Source organism: Leucopleurus acutus, assembly GCF_964270905.1.
Source record: "Leucopleurus acutus genome assembly, chromosome: 7".
In the NCBI taxonomy this organism is placed as follows: Eukaryota; Metazoa; Chordata; class Mammalia; order Artiodactyla; family Delphinidae; genus Leucopleurus; species Leucopleurus acutus.
The window spans coordinates 109,122,853-109,150,289 of NC_139150.1; the positions used below are offsets into that span (position 1 = coordinate 109,122,853).

Below are 27,437 nucleotides of genomic sequence, written 5' to 3' on the forward strand. Positions count from 1 at the left end.
AGTGCCATCAGCTTCATATCTCTCAAACTGTAGGCTGGCCCCACTTTCTACATAGCTTCAGAAAGCCTCGTTTCAGACCAATACTTTTACAACCAGAGCATCATACTTGATAAAAATCCTCAAATTCTTACTGGTTTATGGTTAACCAACGGGAAAGTCCCATCATGCAGTTAGTTGGAAAAATATTTTACAATAATTATCTAGAGAAGTTCGTTTGAAATGATAACGGCCTAGGTTAAACAATCTTGGAGTATCTTATTGAAAATTCCTGTGGTTAAGATGGTCCTTTAGCTATTCTTTTTTTTTTTTTTTTTTGCTGTACGCGGGCCTCTCACCGTCACGGCCTCTCCCGTTGTGGAGCACAGGCTCCAGACCTGCAGGCTCAGCAGCCATGGCTCACAGGCCCAGCCGCTCCGCGGCATGTGGGATCTTCCCGGACCGGGGCACGAACCCATGTCCCCTGCATTGGCAGGCGGACTCCCAACCACTGCGCCACCAGGGAAGCCCCCTTTAGCTATTCTTGCTTGAAGTTTGTTCCCAGGTGAAAATGCCTTGGGTCACTTCCCAAGAAACCTTGATTGTCCACTTGAGCTGACCAACAATGAGAAGACATCTCATTCTAAAGCTAGTTCCTCAGGAGTCTTCTCTGTGGAACAAGACAGGTTTCTTCCCCAGTCACCCCTGAGGTCCACTCAACTTCTCATCTTCCAGGAAGCCATTCAGAACCAAGGAAGGTTTTCTTCCTCTTTGGAGAAAATTTCTTAAAAATGAAAGAGTGTGAAGTAAAGGAATAGGGCTCCAAAAGTCAAGTGAAAGAATCACAGGACTCTCTCAGGGAATAAGGAATGAATATTCCATAAAAACACTAAATTATATTACAAAAAAAGTGCCATGGCTCTAAGGAAAGAATAGAACTGCTTTCTACCTCTTACTTCAGCAAGGCTGTTATGTGCCTTTAAGTTTTTCTTCCTTGTAATATTGTAGATGCAGTTAAACAACATGGCTTCTCGGATTTCCTCTAGAGCTAATATAATACATAAATTTACTCAGTAGTAAAATATTCTAATATTATAATGCAATATATTTTTTTTGAATCTATTTATTTATTTATTATTTTTGGCTGCAATGGGTCTTCATTGCTCTGCACAGGCTTTCTCTAGTTGCAGCAAGCGGGGCCTACTCTTTGTTGCAGTGCGCAGGCTTCTCGTTGTGGTGGCTTCTCTTGTTGCAGAGCACGGGCTCTAGGCGAGTGGGCTTCAGTAGTTCTGGCAGGCGGACTCAGTAGTTGTGGCTCATGGGCTCTAGAGCACGGTCTCAGTAGTTGTGGCGCACGGGCTTAGCTGCTCCATGGCGTGTGGGATCTTCCCGGATAAGGGCTCGAACCCATGTCCCCTGCATTGGCAAGTGGATTCTTAACCACTGAGCTACCAGGGAAGTCCTATAATGCAATATTAAAAGGAAAAGTTCTTAAGTGTATTCTACATATATGGACATGTTCAACATGAAAGTATACTAACATAAACAGGCTGGATTATTTCTCAGTAGCATTATTAAGCAGAAGAGCATTATAGAAGATTGTCTGCTCTTTTAAGAGTTTAGGCAAGACTGGGAGCTATAGAGCTACCTGCCACGCTTCTCACATTTCTAGGGAAATAAAAAGTCTGATGGTAAGAAAAACAGTGGCCAAAGCAAAAAATATGACAACAATTCAGTTTTATTTTTTAAGTCTTTCCACTTTACATTTCTAAAGTTGACAGGTCTATTTCTGTAATTCCCAGAGTATGACTGGAATTGCAAAATTATTTAGTGTAACCCTGAAATTAATGAAGAAAAAGAAGGGGGTGGCAGTAATAATAGTAGAAGTAGGGAGGAGAGGGGAAGGGAAAAAAGGAGAATGGGGAGCAGAAGAAAGGGTTGGGGAGGAGGAAGAGATTAAAAAGTAAATGGGAAAGTAAAGGCTCTTTTGTTTGTTCTTCTGGCACACTTCCAGAGGTAGGTTCAGATGACAAATAAGAGGGTGACAGCCAGCCCTCTCTGCTCTAGCTAACCATTATGTAGATTCAGAATTGTTTTCCAGGTGCTACCAACTGGCTTCCAGCTCTAGTTAACAAGCCTGTGTATGCTGGGAACAAAAGTTGAGCATTCTGAAGGTGTCAGAACCGCTTCTCTATAATCACTTGTTTCGGAGGTTAGAAATACTATTACGCGCAAACACTCTTGATGGAATTCTGCACCAAGCATTGTTAGAATTATACAAATACGGAAGGTACAGAGTCCATTCTATGAGATGGTGATCTACTACCAGAGGTGAGAAAAACATGAACACAAATCCATGTTATAAGTACATTATGTTGACGGCTACATACATCCAACAGAAATGGTACAATAGGGAAAAAATAATTAACCGTTGGACAAAAGTAGAAATTATAAAGGTAGGAGGCAGAAAAGACCAAAATTAAAAATCAGGGTAATGGGCAAAACTACAACTAGCAGACAGTTATCTGGAAACAAACCGAAAGACTTCTTGGAAGAAATGTGGCTCAAGCAGAAAGTTGAGAAGGTAGAATATGATCTGGAGTAGGCATTCCAATGAGGATACATCACATTTATAAGGAATTAGGAAAAAAGGGAAAAGGAAAATAGGAAACAGTAAATTCTATCACTATTTCTGGTAACAGAGATAAGCAAATTGGGCAATGAGTCAGCATGCCCCCGAGATACATGACACCCTGTCACTCTTGTTCTGAGACTTGTTAGTACCTATTACTCTAAAAATAAGTTTATTGTCCAATCGGTAAACTAAGATAGATATGTGTTTTTGATTCAAAGTTTCTCAGAAGTCAAATATTTTTTATAACAAATATTCATGGTGAATCTCTTAAAGGAAACTATGGTATATTAAGAATACTTAACCAGGATGTTGGAGCTAGCTATTAGCTTACAAAAGCCATCTGTTAACACAGAAAACAAACTTATGGTAACCAAAGGGGAAGGAGGGGAGGATAAATTAGGAGTTTGGGATTACCAGATACATACTACTATATATAAAAGAGATAATCAACAAGGACCTACTGTGTAGCACAGGGAACTAAATTCAATATCTTGTAATAACCTATAATGGAAAAGAATCTGAAAAAGAATATATATATATGTATGTATGTATGTGTGTGTGTATATATATATATATATATAATATATACACCTGAATCACTTTGCTATACACCTGAAACTAACACAACACGGTAAATCAACCATACTTCAATTTTTTTAAAAAAGCCTACTGTTGAAGTTTCATGAATTTTGAAGGTCAGTTGTTATACGCAGCCAGTATAAAAATTAAATCATATAAAATTACAAGTAAATAAATTATATTAAAAACTAAGGTAATGAATACTCAAAATTCATCACTTTCTGATTATCTTATGAAGGGTGGGAGAATATGCACCTCCAAATACGCCTCTTTGGTGTGTTGATTATTTTGAGCTGTAGGCTCTCGAAAAACAGCAAATGCAGGGAGAGGTCTTCTCTGAACTCCCCTTATTTGCCAAAAGACAGGGCCTCCAAAAGGGACTCAGTTGTCACAGACCACCCTCCCCAGGAGCTTCATCAACTAGGAAGGAGGGACTCTTCTCACAGGAGAGAACAGAGGTCAACACCACACCGAGTCAAACTTTGTCACAAACTCTCATACCTCCCACCCATTCTTCTAAGGGCCCATTCATCTTTCCTAACAATCATTTCCTCTCCCTTAAGAGGCCTACATCCCCTCTCCCCTTTCCCTACTGAGATGGCATTTAAACCTAATGCTAAGCCATTTCGGGGAGTGACTCATTATTCCCTGAGTATCTCCCATGTATTCCTGAGGTATCCATGTTAATAAACTTCTGTGTGTTCTCCTCTTGTTAATCTGTGTGGTAAAGCTCATAAGGTAGAGGGAAATGTGTTTTTCCTCCCATACAGTTCTGATCTTGAAGTTATTGATGTCTGTTATCTATATGGTAGAAATACTATACAATGGGGCACTACACTGCATCTCTTCCCAATAAATGCTATGAATCAGACTTTTAATTTTTCCAAGAAAGCCACTTGTTAACCATTTACCAGCTCACTACTGCCCATGGAAAAACGATCTTCTCTGAACAACAGGCAGGACCAGCGTCCTCAGAACACATTTTCAGAAATGCTGACCTACAGAAGAGTCCATTCCAGTTCTCTCTCCTAACAGTTCCTATATTTATCCTTTGCCACAGTACTAGACAACTTACCTGTTTTCCTCAACTCCTACTGATTTCTGTAAGTCTCAGCTCAGACACTGTCCTTTTTGTGGAACATCCTCTGATCTCTCTCTGCAGCAGAAAATAGACCCTAGCTGTCTTCACTGAAGCTTGAATGTGCCACATTGTCCTAGCTATGATTCAGTAATTAATTCAACAAATATGTGTTCTCCCCCTATCATGTGTCAGGCATCGTGCTAGGTGGTGGGAATAAGATTGAACTGACAGCCATCGTCCATTCCCCAGTGAGGGAGATAAAACTGAACACTAAATCAATTACTTATCATTTTGACAAGTGCTAAGAAGAAAAGTATAATTGTCTAATGTCTATTTAATCTACAAATCTGTGATTCCTTGCAATGTTAAAGGCTCATTTCTGTCATCTTTCTCTTTTTACTATCAAGCGCCTCACAGAACATAAATGTTGGATAAATTTACTGTGATACAGAAAAAAATAAGGCTTACTTACAGGTTGTTTGTATTTACTGATAAATATTAAAGGATCGTGAAATAGGTAGGTAGGTAGATAGATAGATAGGTGGGTAACAGATCAAGAATGCATGAGGAAGATAATTCTTACTGCTCAGTGTAACTGAACTCACAGGAGGAAAGATTATGGGAAAAAATGGTAGGGCATTTAGAGAAGTAAGAGTAGTAGAGATGAAATGGAATTAAGACTAGATTGTGATTGTGGAAGGAAAAAGAGAAATCTAGAAAATATCTGCATGAAGAATGAGTTGGACATGATGATGGAGGAGAAGGTAAGAACAGTGATATGAGATGGAGCTGCTGCTAATAGACCAGAATATCGTGACCTTGGAGCAATGGTTTCAGCCTTTGCAGTAATGCAGTCATAGTCACTGCTGTTGTCACCTACAAAGAGAGTTTTGAGGGCATTTGCACTGCAATGTGCATGTAAGACATCTTGGGGCTGAAAGAAAAATTAACTCGGGAATCATTCAACCTGTCCCTGACCACCAACCAGCTAGACCACCATTCATTTCCTTGCATCCTCCAAATAACAAGTTGTTATATTTTCCCATGTGCATAATGATAAGAATTCCCTAGCTTTCCAAAAACAGACAAGTTCCAAGTGTCCTGTTGGCAAATTCCCACTGAGAATAATATAAGCATTCAGAAACTTTAAGGAAACTCCCTTATTTGCTGCCAGAATATTTTTTTTTCCCAAAAAAGTGATAAAGAGCTCCTGAAATGATTTTATGATTTCAACATGATGCACTTAATTGAGTTTGCAACCAAAAACACGAGCTTTACATATTGGGATCCCAAGCAAATCTGTCTTCTCAGGAACATTTTTTTAAAAAAGCATTAACATATTGTGAGAAGTGAGAGCACCCACATGTCTGCAAAACAAATGATTCAACCATTCCTCAGGAGTTCTCACAAAGGACATGTAGGCTTATTACGTGAAATAAGAACAAATGAAGAGACTTAAATGTATTAGAATTCCAGACACATTCAGATATAGTGATATCATGGGCTCCCCTCTCATATTTATTCACAGATTGGCTTTGAAGCTATTTGTTTTGAAATCCTATAACTATTTGTGCTTGGAAATTACACTGGGAAAAGGCTTTTCTTAATATATGTGACATTTAATCCTAGAATACTAGGATTATATACATAGGTATTCAACTCAGTTAGGGCCTTTGAAATTATGTATTCTAATTTTGTTAATTTGTTTGTTGTCAGTCATTTTTGATCACAGACTTCTTTGGAAATCTGATATTATCTCTCAACTCTCTGCTTAGAAAACTGCATTTTTCTAAGCAGTTCCACATGTCTGTCATACAGAAGTTTAGATTTGTCAACTCCCTGAAAGCTCTTCATAAATGATGCAACTGCTAGGGTGGGAAGGGAGGGATCCATGGACCTCAGGTGAGCCATCTCTGATCTGGCCCAAGCATCTTACCTGCAAAGGAAGAAATGAAACCCAGAGAGGCTGAAACAGAAGTCACCCAGCAAAAGGGCAGCAGAGACACCGTGAAAATGCAACTTCCTCACTAACTCATGACCCCACACGTTCCTACTACCTACTGGGAATTTATTTATTTATTTATTTAGTGGGTGGAGTAGCGAAGAATAGCTTTGTTTCTTCACCAGGAAAAGGGGGACACAGCAGGCTCAGGACCCTCAAAACTGTGTGTCTCAACCTGGAGGAATCTGGTGAGGAGTTTTATAGCAATGGTTCAAGGATGGGGTGTTGATAAGGATCAGGGTGTGTGAAGGGCCTGCACTCCTTTAATCTCACCTCAGGCGGTCTGATGAGTTTCTGTGCTTCCTTTAATCTGGTTGAAGAATGCTAACATCTTCCATTTGTTGGGGGTTTTAGTTCCATAAAGAGCTCAAGGATATTGTTACATATAGACCTCAGGCAGAACCGGGACCTGCCCCAGGGCTGCGCTATTGTCTCTTGGCTCCTCCTCCCTTGTCTCTGCATCCCTTCCCTTCCCTGATTAGCAACTGTCCGAATCTGCCCTGTGGGCCCTACTGGGAATTTAAATAACCACAAACAATCATGATTTTGGACTTCTGTCCACACTTCTCCCCTCCAAGGCTGGAGGGTCATGGTCAAGAGAAAGTAAGGTCAGAAGTTGGAGAGACTTGGCTTTGTTCCTGGATTGGTTGACTGATTATTGCAGGACTGGATATAAAGATTTTGTCTGCATCAGTTCATCTGCGAAGTAAAAACAATTATTTCTGGCCAATTCCAACCACTTTGGACTATTGCAAGAATCAGTAAGATAATATCTATAGCATATTTCTGTACACCTGACACGGAACATTGTAAATCAACTATATTTCAATAAAAATAAATAAATTAGAGGCAGAGTCAAGATGGCAGTGTGGGAAGACATGGACTTAGCGTCTCCCCATAACTAGGGCGCCTGCTGGCCGCTGGTGGGGAACTCTAACACCCAAGGAGACGGGAGGAACCCCAAAGTGAACCAGTAGGACGTATGGGGACTGAGCGGGGAGAAGAAGTAGAGGCCAGACAGGATCACTGCCTGTGAGGCCAGGAAGATCAGGAGAGGTAGGTGGGAGGGGCCCTCCGAGAGCAGCCAGAGAGGAGCAGAGGGCGACTGCCCCACCCACTTGGGCACGGGGAAGAGCAAGGATCTAAGGATGTTTTCTATTAAAAAAAAAAAATCAGCCTGCTGAGCTCCCAGGCTGATCCCCTGCCCTCCAAGGCCCTCCCACCCCCCCACCCCCGGCCACGTTGGTCCTGGGGACATAGGAAGGAGGCCAGGAAGATCAGGAGAGGCAGGCGGGAGGGGCCCTCCAGACTCCAGACGAGAGGAGCAGGAGAGGAGAGGAGGGTGTTTGTCCCACCACTAGAGCCCAGGAAGCCTACTGGGCTCCCAGGTGAGGTCCCCTGCCCTCTGAGACCAGGAGTGGGGGGCACACCTGGCCCTCTTCTGTCCCTTGAGCTTAAGCCTCACTCCCCACAGCCCGCAGGGCCTTTTCCAGCCCTGTGGGTCCTGAGCATTGGCCCCGCCCACCACCCAAAACTCGCTCCTTACTTAGGCCCCGCCCTCCACAGTCAAGGCATTGCCCCCCCTTTTTTTTTCTTTCTTTTCCCACCTCCTCTTTTTTACTGTTGTGGTACTGATGTACTCTCTGGTTGTTCATCCATCTATATTTTTAGTTTTATCCTTTTAATATATCTGTTAGTTTCCTAGTCTAATTTTATTTTTTATAATAAAAAAAAATTTGTTTTTGGCCACCTCACATGGCTTGCAGGATTAAGGAGCTCGGGGTCAGGCTGAAGCTCCTGCAGTGGGAGCTCCTAGTTTGAATCACTGGACTAACAGAGAACCTCAGGCCCCAGTGAATAGTCATCGGAGTGAGGTCTCATGGAGTTCCTCATCTCAGCACCAAGACCCAGCTCTACCCAATAGCCTACAAACTCTAGTGTTGGAAGCCTCAGGCCAAATAACCAGTAAGACAGGAACACAATCCCACTCGTTAAAAAAAAAAAAAAAAATGAGATGGCAAAAAAGTATGTCACAGATGAAGGAGCAAGTAAAAACCCACACCACCAAATAAATGAAGAGGAAATAGGCAACCTACCTGAAAAAGAACTCAGAGTAATGATAGTAAAGGTGATCCAGAATCTCGGAAATAGAATGGAGGCACTGATTGAGAAAAATACAAGAAATGTTCAACAAAGAACTAGAAGAACTAGAGAACAAACAAACAGAGATGAACAACACAATAACTCAAATGAAAAATACACTAGAAGGAATCAATAACAGAATAACTGAAGCAGAAGAACGAATAAGTGAGCTGGAAGACAAAATGGTGGAAATAACTGCCAAGGAGCAGAATAAAGAAAAAAGAATGAAAAGAATTGAAGACAGTGTCAGAGACCTCTGGGACAACACAAAATGCACCAACATTTGAATTATAGGGGTCCCACAAGAAGAAGAGAAAAAGAAAGGGTCTGTGAAAACATGTGAAGAGATTATAGTGGAAAACTTCCCTAACATGGGAAAGGAAATAGTCACCCAAGTCCAGGAAGCACAGAGAGTCCCATGCAGGATAAACCCTAGGAAAAACACACCAAGACACATATTAATCAAACTAACAAAAATTAAATTCAAAGAAAAAATATTAAAAGCAGCAAGGGAAAAACAAAAAATAACATACAGAGGAATCCCCATAAGGTTATGAGCTGATTTTTCAGCGGAAACTCTGCGGGCCAGAAGGGAGTGGCAGGATATACTTAAGGTGATGAAAGAGAAAAATCTACAACCAAGATTACTCTACCCAGCAAGGATCTCATTCAGATTCGATGAAGAAGTCAAAAGCTTTTCAGACAAGCAAAAGCTAAGAGAATTCAGCACCACCAAAACAGCTTTAAAACAAATGCTAAAGAAACTTCTCTAAGCAGGAAACACAAGAGAAGAAAAAGACCCACAAAACCCAACCCAAAACAACTAAGAAAATGGTAATAGGAACATACATATCAATAATAACCTTGAATGTAAATGGATTAAATGCCCCAAACAAAAGACATAGACTGGCTGAATGGATACAAAAACAAGACCCATATATATGCTGTCTACAAGAGACTCACTTCAGATCTAGGGACTCATACAGACTGAAAGTGAAGGGATGGAAAAAGATATTCCATGCAAATGGAAATCAAAACAAAGCTGAAGTAGCAATACTCGTATCAGATAAAATAGACTTTAAAATAAAGACTGTTACAAGAGATAAGGAGGGACACTACATAATGATCAAAGGATCAATCCAAGAAGAAGATATAACAATTATAAATTTTTATGGACCCAACATAGGAGTACCTCAATACATAAGGCAAATGCTAACAACCATTGAAAGGAGAAATCAACAGTAATACAATAATAGTAGGGGACTTTACCACCCCACTTACATCAATGGACAGATCATCCAAACAGAAAATAAATAAGGAAACACAAGCTTTAAATGACACAATAGACGAGACCAGATAGATCTAACTGATATTTATAGAACATTCCACCCAGAAGTGGCAGAATACACTTTCTTCTCAAGTGCACATGGAACATTCTCCAGGATAGATCGCATCTTAGGTCAGAAATCAAGCCTTGGAAAATTTAAGAAAATTGAAATCATATCCAGCATCTTTTCTGACCACAATGCTATAAGATTGGAAATAAATTACAGGAAAAAAACTGTAAAAAACACGTACACAGGAAGGCTAAACAGTGTGCTATAAATAACCAAGAGATCACTGAAAAAATCAAAGAAGAAATTAAAAAAAAACATAGAAACAAATGACAATGAAAACATGATGACCCAAAACCTATGGGATGCAGCAAAAGCAGTTTTAAGAGGGAAGTTTACAGCAATTCAATCTCACCTCAAGAAACAAGAAGTATCTCAAATAAACAATCTAACCCTACACTTGAAACAACTAGAGAAAGAAGAACAAAGAAAACCCAAAGTCAGTAGAAGGAAAGAAATCATAAAGATCAGAGCAGAAATAAATGAAGTAGAAACGAAGAAAACAACAGCAAAGATCAATAAAACTAAAAGCTGGTTCTTTGAGAAGATAAACAAAGTTGATAAACCCTTAGCCAGATTCATCAAGAAAAAAAAGGAGAGAATGCAAATCAATAAAATTAGAAATGAAAAAGCAGAAATCACAACTGACACTGCAGAAATACAAAGGATTATAAGAGACTACTACAAATAACTATATGCCAATAAAATGGACAACCACGAAGAAATGGACAAATTCTTGGAAAGGTACAATTTTCCAAGACTGAACCAGGAAGAATTGGAAAATATAAACAGACATATCACAAGTAATGAAATTGAAACCGTAATTAAAAATCTTCCAACAAAACAAAAGTCCAGGGCCAGATGGCTTCACAGGCAAATTCTATGAAATATTTAGAGAAGAGCTAACATCAATCTTTCTCAAACTCTTCCAAAAAATTGCACAGGGAGAAACACTCCCAAATTCATTCTATGAAGCCACCATCACCCTGATACCAAAACCAGAAAAAGATATCACAAAAAAAGATAATTATAGACCAGTATCACTGATGACCACAGATGCAAAAATCCTGAACAAAATACTAGCAAACAGAATCCAACAGCACATTGAAAGGATCATACACTGTGATCAAGTGGGAATTATCCCAGGGATGCAAGGATTCTTCAATGTATGCAAATCAATCAATGTGATATACCACATTAACAAATTAAGTAATAAAAATCATATGATCATCTCAATAGATGCAGAAAAAGCTTTTGACAAAATTCAATACCAATTTATGATAAAAACTCTCCAGAAAATGGGCATAGAGGGAACCTACCTCAAAATAATAAAGGCTATATATGACAAACCCCCAGCAAGCATCATACTCCATGGTGAAAAACTGAAAGCATTTCCACTAAGATCAGGAACAAGACAAGGATGTCCACTCTCACCACTCTTATTCAACATAGTTTTAGAAGCCCTAGCCACAGCAATCAGAGAAGAAAAAGAAATAAAAGGAATGCAAATTGGAAAAGAAGAAGTAAAACTGTAACTGTTTGCTGATGACATGATACTAAAGATGCCACCAGAAAACTACTAGAACTAATCAATGAATTTGGTAAGGTTGCAGGATACAAAATTAATGCACAGAAATCTCTGGCATTCCTATACACTAATGATGAAAAATCAGAAAGAGAAATTAAGGAAACACTCCCACTTACCATCGCAACAAAAAGAATAAAATACCTAGGAATAAACCTGCCTAAGGAGGTGAAAGACTTGTACACAGAAAACTATAAAACACTGATGAAAGAAATCAAAGATGACAAAAACGGTTGGAGAAATGTACCATGTTCTTGGATTGGAAGAATCAATATTTTGAAAATGACTATACCACCCAAAACAATCTATAGACTCAATGCAATCCCTATCAAATTACCAATGGCATTCTTCACAGAATTAGAACAAAAAATTTTACAATTCGTATGGAAACACGAAAGACCCTGAATAGCCAAAGCAATCTTGAGGAAAAAAAACAGAGTTGGAGGAATCAGGCTTCCCGACTCCAAACTATACCACAAAGCTACAGTAATCATGACAGTATGGTACTGGCACAAAAACAGAAATATAGATCAATGGTACAGGATAGAATGCCCAGCGATAAACCCACGCACATATGGGCACCTAATTTATGAGAGAGGAGGCAAGACTACACAATGGAGAAAAGACAGCCTCTTCAATAAGTGCTGCTGGGAAAACTGAACAGCTACATGTAAAAGAATGAAATTAGAACACTCCCTAACACCATGCACAAAAATAAACTCTAAATGGATTAAAGACCTAAATGTAAGGCCAGACACTATCAAACTCTTAGAGGAAAACATAGGCAGAACACTCCATGACATAAATCACAGCAAGATCCTTTTTGACCCACCTCCTAGAGAAATGGAAATAAAAACAAAAATAAACAAATGGGACCTAATGAAACTTCAAAGCTTTTGCACAGCAAAGGAAACCATAAACAAGACAGAAGGACAGCCCTCAGAATGGGAGAAAATATTTGCTAATGAAACAACAGACAAAGGATTAATCTCCAAAATATACAATCAACTCATGGAGCTCAATATCAAAAAAACAAACAATCCAGTTAAAAAATGGGTGGAAGACCTAAATAGACGTTTCACATAGAAAGACATACAGATGGCCAAGAGGCACATGACAAGATGTTCAACATCACTAATTATTAGAGAAACGCAAATCAAAACTACAGTGAGGTATCACCTCACACCAGTCAGAATGGCCATCAGCAAAAAATCTATAAACAATAAATACTGGAGAGGGTGTGGTGAAAAGGGAACCCTCTTGCACTGTTGGTGAGAATGTAAATTGATACAACCACTATGGAAAACAGTATGGAGGTTCCTTAAAAAACTAAAAATAAAACTACCACATGACTCAGCAATCCCACTACTGGGCGTATACCCTGAGAAAACCATAATTCAAAAAGAGACATGTACCACAATGTTCATTGCAGCACTATTTACAATAGCCAGGACATGGAAACAACCTAAGTGTCCACTGACAGATGAATGGATAAAGAAGATGTGGCACATATATACAATGGAATATTACTCAGTCATAAAAAGATACGAAATTGAGTTATTTGTAGTGAGGTGGATGGACCTAGAGTCTGTCATACAGAGTGAAGTAAGTCAGAAAGAGAAAAACAAATACCATATGCTAACGCATATATATGGAATCTTAAAAAAAAAATGGTACTGATGAACCTAGTGGCAGGGCAGGAATATAGAGGCAGACATAGAGAATGAACTTGAGGACATGGGGTTGGAGGTCAAAGGTGGGGCGAAGTGAGAGTAGCATCAACATATATACAGTACGGAATGTAAAAAATAGTTGGCTGGTGGGAGGCAGCAGCATAGCATAGGGAGATCGGCTCAGTGCTTTGCAATGACCTAGAGGGGTGCGATAGGGAGGGTGGGAGGGAGATGCAAGAGGGAGGGGATATGGGGACATGCGTATACATATATGGCTGATTCACTTTGTTGTGCAACAGAAACTAACACAGTAATGTGAAGCAATTATACTCCAATAAAGATCTATTAAAAATTTTTTTAAATAATAAATAAAATCATAGAATTAAAGAATATCTATGGCATATAATCGAAAGCATATAACTTCAGGGGGAAGTGTCCTCAGAAAACAACAATAATAACTTGTGTTTTGCAGAGCCTTACAACCTTGTGTTTCAACTGTGAAGTAACAAGTTTGGTACAAGTAAGTTCGCCCTGATTCTCATGTTCACTGGAAATGTGAATAAGACACTACACTTACTTAAAGTCTCAAGCTGTGCCCCGATGTTCTCCTATGAGAGCCATCCATCTCTGCTGCTGGACCCTCCCCTCCTCCTTTGGCTCCGGACTCTCATGGGCAGGCACCTGAAGCTGAGATGCCTTATCCCTGCTGCTGCCGCTTCTGCTTCCTTCTCATACCATCTCCCCACAAAAGTGGCCATCAACGTCCCATGCTGGGGTGTGACTGGCACCATTTTTACTGAGACCCCAAAAGATGACCCAGTGTCACATTACCCCACTCTAGATTCACCCCACTGAAGGGCAGACCACACCCTATTTTATTCATCCCAAAGCAAGGCTACTTAGCATTCCTAATGTCCCAGAGATTTTTCTATTTCTAGTAGCTGGTGCATACTTGGTGCCAAATAAATGCTGACGGAAATGCATTATGAAGAGCACTGACGTTGCAATATGATTATTGTTTCAATGTGGGAGTATAATCCCTGGACTCTGTTGCCAGTAAACACATTGAGTCTGGATCATACTGGTGAAATAAATACAAAAATATCAAACTCCAAAATAGATTTATCTAAAATGATAATTAAATGTGTCAGCTTATAAAAATATTTTTCATCTCTTGAATTGCAATTTCTGAGAAAGTTCTTTGAGAAACTCTGTTGAATACATATAATTATTTAAATTGTGAACTTGGCTTCATGCTAGTAATAGATATTTTTGCTCTGCATTGGGGATCTTTTGGACCAAAAGATATTAAACTGGAAAAACGGGATATTTCACAATGAAAATCAGTGTATGAGCTTAAGAAAGACATGGGGAAAGTCAGTTGCAAACGGATTTAGAGACGATATTCACAGTTAGGGTTTCCTTTCCTTACAAGTTTCCTAATCGAGGTAATCACACTTAATCCAGAGAAAGAACTGGAAGTTTTTACTATTCCAATTTATCTCTCCAAGGTCTTAATAAACATTTTATTCATTTATGGAACAAATATAAACAGAAATATGTGTTCGACACTGCTGTTCACAGAGAATACAGTGCTGGACAAGCAAAAATGCAAACCACACTTCCGGGCAACGTGCAGTCACGTGAGAAATACAAGTAGACAATTACCTGGTGACAAATGCTAAGACTGGGGCCTTATTCTTCCAGAAGGAAGTGCCAACTAAGAATGAAAAATAATAGACTTTAGGCGAAGGAAGAAGATGCTTAAAGTAGATAGTGTAGTGTGTGTACAAAGACCCAGAATTGAGAGTGAAGATTTGAAGAAGTAAAATCTCTTCTCTTTCAGGAGAAGCCCCCATGGCTACAATAGTGAAAAGAGGTGGTACCCAACCTCCCACTACAGAATCCAAAGGGGAGAAGACACTTCACACACTGATGACTGGGACCCAGGCACAAGGGTCCCAATCAGTGGACTGTCTTACCTACTAGTTTTAATTTGGACCAAATGAGACAATGAGTAAGGGATGATTAGGATTCATGGTGCAAAAATTAGACCCAATGGCACCAGCCACAACCAAGCAGTGGCCGTGGTCCCAGAAGCTCTGGTCTGTAATTCCAAAACAGACTCACCTGCAGCTTTGATTCCATCTGTCAGGCTCTCTTCAATTCTCTGAACCCCTTGCATTATTCCAGAAAGTCCCAGTTTTGCCATAACACAGAGATTTGATTTCTCTTATGAGCAAAAAATCCTAATACAGATATGAATAATAGGAAGAGGGGTTCAAGAAATGAAAACGTGGGGAATCTAGGATTTACTATCCAACTGAGGGGAGAATATAGAGAGGCAGTCTCCTTAATATTCCTGAATGGGAATCTGGCAGCCCATGGGAAACAGTGGTGAAACAGCTAAATAAATGCATCTATACCTTTCTTGATAGCTTCAATTCATTCCTGAAAACTTCGCCGCTAAATATAAAGCCCTTAAATTTTTTTAGTTGTTATGAATTTCAATGGAACAAATTATGATTTATTTCATCCCAAACGAAGACACCCAAACAATTTTCACTTGATAGAAAGATGTATCAATTGCACAATGAAAACAAGTTTACATAATGATAAAAACTGATAGTAGTTTATTTAAAAATTAGTGCAATGAAGATTTAGGTATCCTCACCACAGAAGGAAGTGCAGACTAGGACGCGGATGGCAAGTAGTGGAGGAAGGGTTTGAGGCAGCCATTCTTTGGAAGGGACACTCTTCTTTTGCGCCATTTTATTCACTAGTTGTCAATGTCAAACTGCACTGCAAAATTATCTTATACCATAGAAACCACTTTTAGAACACCAAAATTTTGTGCATGAGAGTTCTTTAAAGAACAGAAACAGCACCTGCACAGAACAGACTCATGAGTCACCCCCTTTCCCTTGGCGTATGTTCACAAAGAACAATTCTGAATTCATCTAAATGTTGTTCTATATAATATTCTATACAATATTCTCAGACACTCAACTGTTGTGTCAGTCTATGGATGAGTATATCTTTGAAAATATACTGTGGAAATATTCCTTCTTGTAGTATATATCTTTAGCACATTTGGGGGAAAAATAGTCATTGCACTAAAAAAGAAAGGAGTCATTCACAAAGAGGTAAACTTTTTAAGAGATGGTATAAAAAAAAGTTATAAACAAACAGTTGTTAGGAGGAAAATCTGTAAGCCTGTGGTGTTCTAGGATGAAGTACCTCCTGGGGTAAGGCTTTGGGGGATCGAATTGCTCAGCCCATAGAATCCATGAAATGCATGCAGACTACAAAGACCGAGGGTGAGAAGGGTTAATCTATTGTCACTAGACAGTTTATTGAAGAGAAAAGGATTCTGAAACAGGACTTGGATCCTGTTGTTCCAGAGGAGAAGCTGAGACTTGAAGATGAGAGAACCGGGCATGGAGTTTTGGGGGCCCCCAGCAAGAGGCAGACCCACAAAGCTTCATGGATATACACAGAGATGCATGACAGGGTATTCACCAATGTCAGTGTTAGCTCAGGGTAAAGAGCTTTTGTATTATTTTTCCTTTCTACTTACATGTATCTGTAGTGATAAATTTTTTTTACAATAAACTATATCACTCCTATAATGAAAAAAAATCATAACCCTTTTCAATTCTGAAATAGAATGTAAACAGAAAAATATCCATTCACCCAAGAGTTTAAAAGCCTAAATTCTTGGCTCACCTCAAAGACATTCAGAAACCCAGGGACTTTCTAAAACCATTCAAAATGATTCTTTAGCTCAGGCAGCTGCAGGGCTGTAGTGGCCAAAGATTTATCCTGTGGGCTGTCAGATCATAATATCAGTTGAATTCCCTCAGCCAAGTCTCATAAAGATTGTCATGGCTGGGCTTCCCTGGTGGCACAGTGGTTAAGAATCTGCCTGCCAATGCAGGGGACATGGGTTCGAGTCCTGGTCCAGGAAGATCCCACATGCAGCAGAGCAACTAAGCCCGTCTGCCACAACTACTGAGCCTGTGCTCTAGGGCCCGCAAGCCACAACTACTGAAGCCCGTGTGCCCTAGAGACCGTGATCCTCAGCAAGAGAAGCCACCACAATGAGAAGCCCGCGCACCACAATGCAGAGTAGCCCCCGTTCGCTGGAACTGGAGAAAGCCCGTGCGCAGCAATGAAGACCCAACACAGCCATAAATAAATAAATAAACAAACTGGAAAAAAAAAAAAAGATCGTCATGGCTGACACTTAGAAAATCCTATGTTCAGGGCACTGTGCTAAGTGCTATATTTGTATCATCATATTTAACATTCAGTAGAATCCTTTTAAGTATTATTGTCTTCTCTGTTTCACAGATTAGGAAACAAAGGCAAAGAGAATTTAAGTAAATTGCCATAGGTCAAATAGCTGGTAATGGTGGAGCTACGGTTAAAGCAATCAGACTGATTCCATAGTCCATATTCCTAACCATACATAATAAAACACATGGGTCAGGATTAACTGAGCACTAGAGAACTGAAATGGGATTATACAGAATTCGGAGTCCTGTGTGCTCCCTGAAACTCCAACCACCCAATGAGCCTCCTTTTGTCCATGGAATCGAAATTTAGACCTTTGTGTTATAAAGATGTTCTTCTCACGGGACTTCTCTGGTGGTCCAGTGGTTAGGACTCCCTGCTCCCAATACAGGCGGCCCAGGTTTGATCCCTGGGCAGGGAACCAGATCCTGCATGCCACAACTAAAGATCCCACACGAGGCAAAGAGGACCCCACGTGCCGCAACTAAGACCCAGCACAGCCAAATAAATAAATAAATTTTAAAAAAGATGTTCTCTTGCTTGAAAATGTTGCTGCACCCTGATCTGAAGCAGTCCTCATGGTGAAAAAGCCAGGCCTCATGGTGAATCCTTGCCCCACTGGATTCTATAACTAGAGTCAGCTGAAACAAACTCCTCTTGACTTTCAGGATACCATGATGCCATTTTGGTTCTCTCTTATTTCCTCAACCTTTACATATTAGAGTGTCTCACAGCCCTCTTTAGTCCTCTTCCCTTTCCTATCCACATTCTCTCCCTAAGTGGTCCTAACCAGTTCCCTGCCTAAAAATACCACCTACATGCTGAACCACAAACCCACACACCCAAACCCACACCTAACTTCCTGACACTTCCTTTACGAGGTCCAGCAGGCATCTCAAACCACACTTGTGCAGATCTGAGTTCCTGATAATCCCTCCCCAAATAGCTCCTCATACAGTCTCCCCATTTCAGTAAAGGAATTCATCATTTTTTCGCTTACTCGGCCAAAATTCCTGAGGTCCTCTTGGACACCTCTCTTTCTGTTACACCCCCCATGTGAAGCCCGTTAGCTCCTTTTTCAATATATGTCTAGAATCTGAGACTCCGAACTACCACGGCACTGGCCCAGGCCACCATCATCTCTTTACTGAATTATTGCAATAACCTGCTGATGGTCTCCCTAGTCCTGCACTTGGTCAACTTTACCGCCCCCTCCCCAGCTCCAAAACACACTCTAGTCTCAAAAGAGCAGCCAGGACAATCCTGATAGATGTACATCATATCATGTCACTCCTTTGCTCAAAACCTTCCCTATAAAGGTTTGAGACTTTCCGTCTCAAGCAGAACATAAGCCAGAGTCCTTACTAGGACTTATAAGGCCCTACATGATCTGGTCCCCGTTACCTTTCAGACTTCGTGTCCTAATTCTTTCCTCTAATTCATTCTGTTCATGGCACATTGGCCTATTTAACATTCCCCTAATTTACAGGCACACTCCCACCCCAGGGCCTTTGCACTTGACATTCCCTCTACCATATATACCTCAGATACACATGTGGCTAACTATCTCATGTCTTTCTTTTTTCACTCAAAACTCACATTCCCTCAATGTGAGCTTTCCTGGGGGCCACCCTGCTTAAAATGTCACATTTATCCCTCACATTTCCTTCCATGCATTATTTCTCTCCCTAGCTCTTAGAGCCATCAAATATAACATGATACACATTTTATTTGTTTGTCTTGTCTACTGTATGTCTCCTCCACTATAACAAAAGTTTCATGAGGACAGGATTTGTACTCACTCTGTTTCTTATCGTATTTCCATTTCTGAGAATGTACCTGGCATGGGGTTGACACATCATAGATAGGTGTTGACTTCATAAAGAGATGCTCTACAATGTCGATTATAGAAGCAAACCTCACAGTGTGATAAATATGTTTATTGAGGACATCTCAACCTTTGAAAGTCAGGCAAAATTGTGTCAAGCCGTGTATCCCGTGTTCTGTGAGAATCTAGTGCCCTCAACAAGATTTCTGAGAACTCCCCAGTGTTAATACCTTCACGGTTACTCTGGATTTGCCTACCTGCCTCCCTGGACTGTTGATGTCATTGGCATTTGATCCCCTATAACTATTCTCTGTCCCCTGCTCTGTGACAAACCGAGACACAGAAAGCAACAGCTTTCGCTTCAACACCCCTACAAACTCTGACCCATTGTAATATGTTTAACTTATAATTTGCAATGACAGAAGTGTATTTATGTGGCTTCAAAAAAGTTATCATTTAATATTAAACATCCTCAATCTTTATAATCCTTTGACCTGCCTTCAACACTGTCTCACTGTCCATTTTCCTCCATGGCCGTCTGTCATGCTACTGGGCCATTTCTCTGTTCCTTTCTCCTCAATTCTCTCACTCTTTTCACCATTCTTTTCCTAACATCTGTTCTTTATTTTTTGAGAGAATACTGCCTCTCCCTCTTTGTATTTTCTTATGATCCATGCCATTAAGTTTTCACATTATACTAAAAAATAGCTTCTCAAGTTTTATCATTTTATGCAAAAGACAATTCCTCTTCATCACAGGAAATTCAATGACAGCTTTTAAAAGTCTTTGCATCCAAGAGTCCTGGGCAGTTGGGGCAATGGCAGTTGCCTATGCAAAATCTCTTCAGACAACCTCCAAACGACAAGAAGAATAAATAACACCACACAAAACACACCTCTGGCATAACTAGAAGACAGACAATCTTATACACTGAAGGTTACCTGTAAGTAGGAAAAGAAGCACCAAATTCCAGGAGAGTCAACTTCACAGAGAGCAAAGGGGTTCTGAAAAAAATGCACAAGAAAGATAAGATTGAGGTAAAACCACTCCCGGGGAGACGGGCTGGGGACGCGGCGGCGGGGGCGAGGGCTGGCCCGGGATTCCCAGGGTCCCAGGACCGGGGCGGGGCCAGGCGGAGGGCGGGAGGAACGAACGAGAAACCACCTTTCGCAGAAAGGAACGCCAAAGCCCGAACCAGCCGCCGTCTCTAGAAAGTTCTCCCCAACCCGCGTCCCTCGCCGCAGGCCGGCTCCTCCTAGCCTCTTCCCCCCGCCCCCTCCGCGGCGGTGGGACCAATCACTGCCCGGGCCGCCTAAGACCCGCCTCCTGCGCCCGCTGCCCGGGAAACGGCGCGAAGACCGCCTCGGGGACGAAGGCTTCTGAGAGTGGGGCTCAGTCGGCGCCGCTGTCCCTTGAGGGGGAGGACATCAGCCCCAAGCAGGATGAGGGCGTGCTTCAGGTCCTCAAGCGAGAGGGCACAGGCACAGGGATGCCCATGATCGGGGACCGAGTCTCTGTCCACTACACGGGCTGGCTGTTCGATGGCAGCAAGTTCGACTCCAGCCTGGACCGTAAGGACAGATTATCCTTCGACTTGGGGAAAGGGGAAGTCGTCAAGGCTTGGGATATTGCTGTAGCGACCATGAAGGAGGGGGAAGTGTGCCACATCCCCCGCAAGCCAGAATACGCCTACGGTTCGGCGGGCAGCCCTCCCGAGATCCCTCCCAAGGCCACGCTTGTGTTCCAGGTGGAGTGGCGCCATCGGGGAGATTGCACTGGAAGGTACTCCAGAGACCAGATCTTTTACCGCCGGGAGGTCGGCGAGGCCAAGTGTGTGGACCTGCCTTGTGGGGTGGAGAAAGTCATTCAGCGCAAGGAAAAAGGAGAACATCCCATTGTGTATCTCAAGCCCAGCTATGCTTTTGGCAGTGTTGGGAAGGAAAAGTTCCAGATCCCCCCAAATGCTGAGCTGAAGTATGAAGTATAACTCAAGAGTTTGGGGAAGGCCAGGGAGTCCCAGGAGATGAGTTCAGAGAAGCTGGAGCAGAGCACCACAGTGAAGGAGCAGGGTACCGTGGACTTCCAGGAAGGCAAGTACAAACAAGCTCTGCTGCGGTACGAGATCGTGTCCTGGCTGGAATTTGAGTCGGCTTTCTCTAATGAGGACGCACAGAAGACACAGGCCCTTCGGCTGGCCTCGCACCTCAACCTGGCCATGTGTCATCTGAAGCTGCAAGCCTTCTCTGCTGCCGCTGAAAATTGTAACAAGGCCCTGGAACCGGACGGCAACCATGAGAAGGACCTCTTCCACCAGGGAGAGGCCCACCTGGAGGTGAACGACTTTGACTTGGCACGGGCTGACTTCCAGAAGGTCCTGCAGCTCTACCCCAACCACAGAGCTGCCAAGGCCCAGCAGCGGATCCGCAAGGAGCTCGAATGGGAGAAGAAGCTCTATGACAACATATTTGAGAGGCTAGCTGGGGAGGAGAGCAAGGCCAAGGCCATGATCGCTGCAGGAGACCAGCCTGTTGACACGGAGGTGAAGGACGGGCAGAAGAACCATGTGGCAGGGGGCCAGCCTCAGGTGGAGGCAGAAGTGTGGCCTTTCCCAGCCCGGCTCCCGGCTGCCTGCCCCGCTTCTCCCTACCCTACTCCACCCTGTTGGTTCTGTAAAAACTGAAGAATTTTGAGTGAATTAGACCTTTATTTTTCTAAAAACCAAAAAAGGCGCCCCCAAAGAAAGAACGTGTATCCTTAAGTGTGAAAATACTGAAGAAAGAAACCTGATGTTGATGGTAACAGATTCAGTGTATACATTGAATTCAGTAAGAGTCCATGAATCCATATATATATTAATTAATTAATTAAAACTAAACAAATGGGAGGTGGGGGAGGAAGTCTTACTCCTTTAGAATATCAACTGGTAAATGTGGGAGGAACGATAGAAAAATCACCATTTTGCAACCATTATAATAAAAATTGATTTAAGCAGAAGCTATCGACGAATGCTTAGAGTAGGTGAAAGTTTGGGGAATAAAGCATATTTACATTGCCTTAAAATATTTATTTTCAAATTATGTATTAATTAGCCGAGGAGGAAATAGTGACTTGACGGTGGAGAAACCTGGCAGAACCATCACAGCCATATGATTGCAGCCAACACCACCAATAATGGAACAAATGACATCGAGTGCCTCTTGATATGATGCCCTGAGAAGGATATAATGTCACATCTGTTTGCTTATACAACGTGTATAACCTGAATCTCATCAGAGGAAACCTCAGGGAAACTCAAATTGATGGCCATTCTACAAATAATAGGTGCTCTTTGAAACTGCCAGCATTACGAGAGAAAAAGGAAGACTGATGGGTGTTATTCCAGATAAAAGGACACTTAAGACACATGACAACTAAGTGTAATTCATAACTCTGGGTATCTTAGGCTAGGAAAAAGCAGTTAGCTGTTATACGACATTACGGGGATAGTGGATAAAATTCAAATACGGGCTCTGGACAAACAAGCACTCTTATGTATCCTGGCAGTAGGACAGCTGTGATTAAAAAAGAAAATAGACTTTTAATATCCTAGAGGAATCTACAATGTACGAAATCCAGAAATAGATAAGAGTAATTAACTTTGAAAAATTAAAAGGATGGACTGGGGGCAGAGGAATAAAAACCCCAAATACTGTATATTTGATTTTGAAGTTTAGATCTTTTTTCTATTTCAATGAAAAAATCTCATAACGAGATTCAAAGATTGAGAAATCAAATCCTTGTTAAGTCTTTGTTTTGAAAGTCTTTAAAGTTGGTTTTCGTATTGAACTGTCAGGAAGTTAACTAGCTACCCATCACCTTCAGACACAGTAGCTCTGTTTAGACGACCACTGCCAACACATGAGTCACAGGATCAGACCATAACATGCCCACAGCTTGTCTTATTTAACTCATCGCTTCAGGGAACACATGGGGAAAAATACACTCTGTACAGGCCAACCATTTTAGCACAAACGCAAAATTGCACAAAACAGAAAAAGTTGCATTTCTTAAGTAGTCTGACTAGCAAATTCCATGGTTCTATGCAAGTCTGGACCATGTTTTTGAAAGAAATGCTTTTGCAGAAATTTTGTTTCTCCTTCATGCGGAACCTGAAAAAGCTGGCAAACTGCCAAACCAGAAGTTCTGAAGACTCGAAATGCAACCTGTGTCATTTGTATTGATTGTAATCCATAGCGTGTGTGCATGTGGTCATGCCGGTGATTCATAGATAACACTGTGAATCATAACTAAAACTGGAAAAGTAGGTTTTGATAAAATATGATTTAATCAAATGCAAAAATCACATTTTAGCAACCTGGTATTGTCCTCTACTTAATGTGTTTCCTTTCTCCCCCTCCACTCCTTCCCCTCTTCCTCTCTCTCCTTTTTATTCTATCAAAGCTCACACTGGGGACTTCCCTGGTGGCGCAGTGGCTAAGAACCCGCCTTCCAGTGCAGGGGACACGGGATCGATCCCTGGTCCGGGAGGATCCCACATGCCACAGAGCAACTAAGCCTGCATGCCACAACTACGGAACCCATGCGCCTAGAGCCCATGCTCCACAACAAGAGAAGCCACCGCAATGAGAAGCCCACGCACCGCAATGAAGAGTAGCCCCCGCTCGCCACAGCTAGAGAAAGCCTGCGTGCAGCAACGAAGACCCAACGCAGCCATAAATAAATAAATAAATTTATTAAAAAAAAAAACTCGCATTGGTTTCAGTTTTCAGCCAAAGTTTGAAGGTTAAATGTTATATACCTTGAGAAAAGCTTTTGCCATGTTACCAGTTATTTCAAGGCAATTTTAGATAAGAATCCAAAATTAAGTATGACCTATGGGTATTGTGACATTTACCTGGAAAAAAATGCAAACATAGGAGTGTTTTGACAGGGCTCCCCACTTTATGAAAATCTAGACCCTTCTAATTTGTCAAGGAGGTGGAGGACTATATTAAAAGTGTTTGTCTAGGGGGCTTCCCTGGTGGTGCAGTGGTTGAGAGTCCGCCTGCCGATGCAGGGGACGCAGGTTCGTGCCCCGGTCCGGGAGGATCCCACATGCCGCGGAGCGGCTGGGCCCGTGAGCCATGGCCGCCCAGTCTGCGCGACCGGAGCCTGTGCTCCGCAATGGGAGAGGCCACAACGGTGAGAGGCCCGCGTACCAGAAAAAAAAAAAAAAGTATGTAAATTATGGAAAGGACCAATTTAGTGGTGTTGCTAAAAAAGAAATGAAAATGTTATAATAAAGTCAAAACCTTTAATCATTTTTAAAAAAATTAACTTCTCTCCTAAAATTAAAGCTGTTTTCCTTTCTTTTCTTCTCCAAAGATTGGGTTTAGTTGAGGTTCTGGAAAGAACTTTGTGGTTTATTTTAGGTTAAATAAGCTGAAAATTCACTAGATATCGGCATAAAATCTTTTAATGAAACATTTTGCATAGGAACATATTTTTAATTTCCATAAATCGAATCTACTAAAGTCTAAAAGGCAGCTCAGAGTTTTTCTTGGCAGATTCGTACAGAGAAAAAGGAAAGCAATGAGTTTGTTTTCTTGCGCCTGTATAAATGCACCACCCCTGCACAGCACATCGTAAAGCCTGTTACATCTGAGCAACACAATTAGTAGTTGTAATGACATTTATGTCTGATGAATGAAAATATGTTCATGCTACTGCAAAATAATTTAAGCGAACTCATGTGCATACAGCTTATTGTGTATGTGAAGCAAGTCAAACATAAGAAACATGATCTTCTTGTTCTGGAAGAATAAACAGAAAATAAATAAACACAGAACAAAATAAAAAGTAATTAAATACTTTCTCATTAGAAATGAATATATAACAATAAATATAAAAGAAAATACTATGCAAGAAAAATACTTCTTTACTCAACCACATCCTCTAGGCAATATTGTGAGAAATGTCCCCACTAAACCCAAGAAAGAGACTGAAGTAAATGAAGTATTACTGCCCATTTCCTGTGTGTTGATTCAGTAAAGGTGTATTAAATTCCACATAAAGTTTAAAGTGGCACCGTCCCTGCATTCCTGGAGCTCTCATGGTACAGGAGAGAGACATGCACACTCATAACACACTTGCGTAAGTAAGTACCACAGCTGAGGTGTGGTCTGGGTCCAATGCGATCACCGAAGTGGAAATCTCATCTTGCCTGGAGATACCACAGAATATTTCATGAAGGAGGTACATTTTAGCTGAGTAACAAATGACTACAAGGAACTCCCTGGACAGTTGCAAGGAGAACACTTGCAAAGGTGTGGAAGAGAAAAAGAGCATACAATATTTTGGAAAGCTAAATGTTTCAGCAGAGCTGGAGTATGAAAGGGAGAAGTTAACAATTTACCCATTATATTAAGGGTATTTAGGGGCCACTGAAATACTTTCATTGAATTTTTTGCTATCAAATTAGTTCACATTCATTAATAAATGTTTTTAAACGGGGAAAACATAAAGAAGAAAATTAAATCTACTTTACATCCTATTGGTAAATAATTACGTGACTTGACACACATTTTATGCCACAGCCCTGCTTCTAAATATCTTGTCCACTTATTTTCCACAACAATGAATTCTCTCAGTTTTGGTTCCTTCAGGTTGATTCAATTTTCCCTAGACTTTGCAGAGATTTCTTTGATTTTGTGGTACGTAGTTGCCGTTTTCTTCTCTTGGCACTAATAAACATAGTTTTCTTTTGCCGTTATTGTTTTCTTCTCTTGTTTTCCTTCTAACAGATTGATCAATTGTTGAGAAGGGTTTTTAGAAGTTTGCTCGTAGAAGCAGTTGTGCTGGAAATCCAGAGCAAATTTTCTAGTTTTCGTTCAGAGTAAGTACATGTAAGTGGCACTGCTGAGCTAACAAGTACTGTTTAAAGGTGTCTGGTTCACAGGGCAAATTGTTTCTGGAGAAATAACAATTTTTATTCCCATTAGTAATGGATGAATGCTGTTTTCTGGCATTCTTACTAACACTGAGTGTCATCTTTAATCTTTGCAAACAGCTGAGGGATTTAAAAGAGCCATGCGGTAAAATCAGGATTGCCCTTTATTCCTATCGTTTTTCCTGCAGTGTGTGGGACAGATAGGAGATGTGGGAGTGTGGTGACTTTGTAGTCAGGAAGACAATTTCTTATCTAAAATTGTCAAGATTAGTGAAATAATCTAGATGAGAAATTAACCAAGGAAGTGACAAGAAGAAGAAGAAATAAGGAAACGGATATGAGAGATAAGAAAGTACAAATACTGTAACCAAGAACATGTTGCTAAGGGAGAGATGAAAAATCATTTTGTAAATGACCGTTACCTATAAGACATGCTACACACATGGGCGCATATAAATCTCACAACAAATTTAGGAAATAAGTGTTATTATTCTGATCGTTCGGATTTGTAAAATAGGTTAAAGTACACATTTAGAAAGTTGCTTTGTAAGGATCCCACTCGTGACTAATCCACACTCCCCCCACAGCACACTGTACTACACTAGCTTCTGAAATGCTGCCTACTTTGCTAATGTGAACATCTTGGTATTGAAAGAAATTTCTAGCTCCGTCTCCACTTCCCTGGAAGTGCCTTCCTTTCCTTAGATTTCAGGCCAGTTTGTCACCCTGCTGTCTCAGTTTTATGATGCACTCAAAAACCACGTATCACTTGTACAGTTTTGTCTTTCTTGTTAGGGTAGGAGTGATGCTCTTTCCAGCTTTCTACATCCTGAGCAGAAGCTAACGTCTTTTCAGCCTCTGTGACCCTTCAAGGCTCTTAACATGTCTACTTCCACCCCCCTATCACTTACCTCTCCTTATATACTTTCCACCTCTTTATCTATGCGGGATGCCTTCTGGGAGAGTTCCTTGGACTAATTTTCCTTGTCACGAATTCATTTCTTATTAATTCAGTCCACTCCCCTATCCCAATTCCTGCTCTTTTCCAAAGATTCCACAATTTTCTTCTTTTTATTTATTTTTGTTGTTTTTCCATTGGACAATTTTCTTCTTTAATTGTAATCTCACCCGTGGAGTATGACAGATGTGAGAAGGAATGATAAAGACCTGCTTGGAGTCCCACTGGCCTGCCTTGAGTTCCCTAGCCCAGCGGGCTCTGGCTTTCCTGCCTTGTAAGCAGTTAGACAGGCAACCATTCTCCTCCAGAGCGATGGTAGGACATAAAAGACCTGGACTCTCAATCTTATCCTATTAT

General features: G+C 41.0%; 1 protein-coding gene across 1 annotated transcript; it reads left to right on the forward strand.

Annotated features, from left to right (window-relative positions):
* Positions 1 to 4,939: 4,939 nt before the first annotated feature.
* Positions 4,940 to 21,874, forward strand: LOC309963850 (peptidyl-prolyl cis-trans isomerase FKBP4-like; the record flags this gene model as incomplete). The annotated part of the gene is given in 3 exon segments (XM_082842370.1): positions 4,940 to 5,035; positions 20,252 to 21,178; positions 21,182 to 21,874. Coding segments are annotated over 3 exon segments (1,716 nt in total).
* Between the last annotated feature and the right edge of the window lie 5,563 nt (positions 21,875 to 27,437).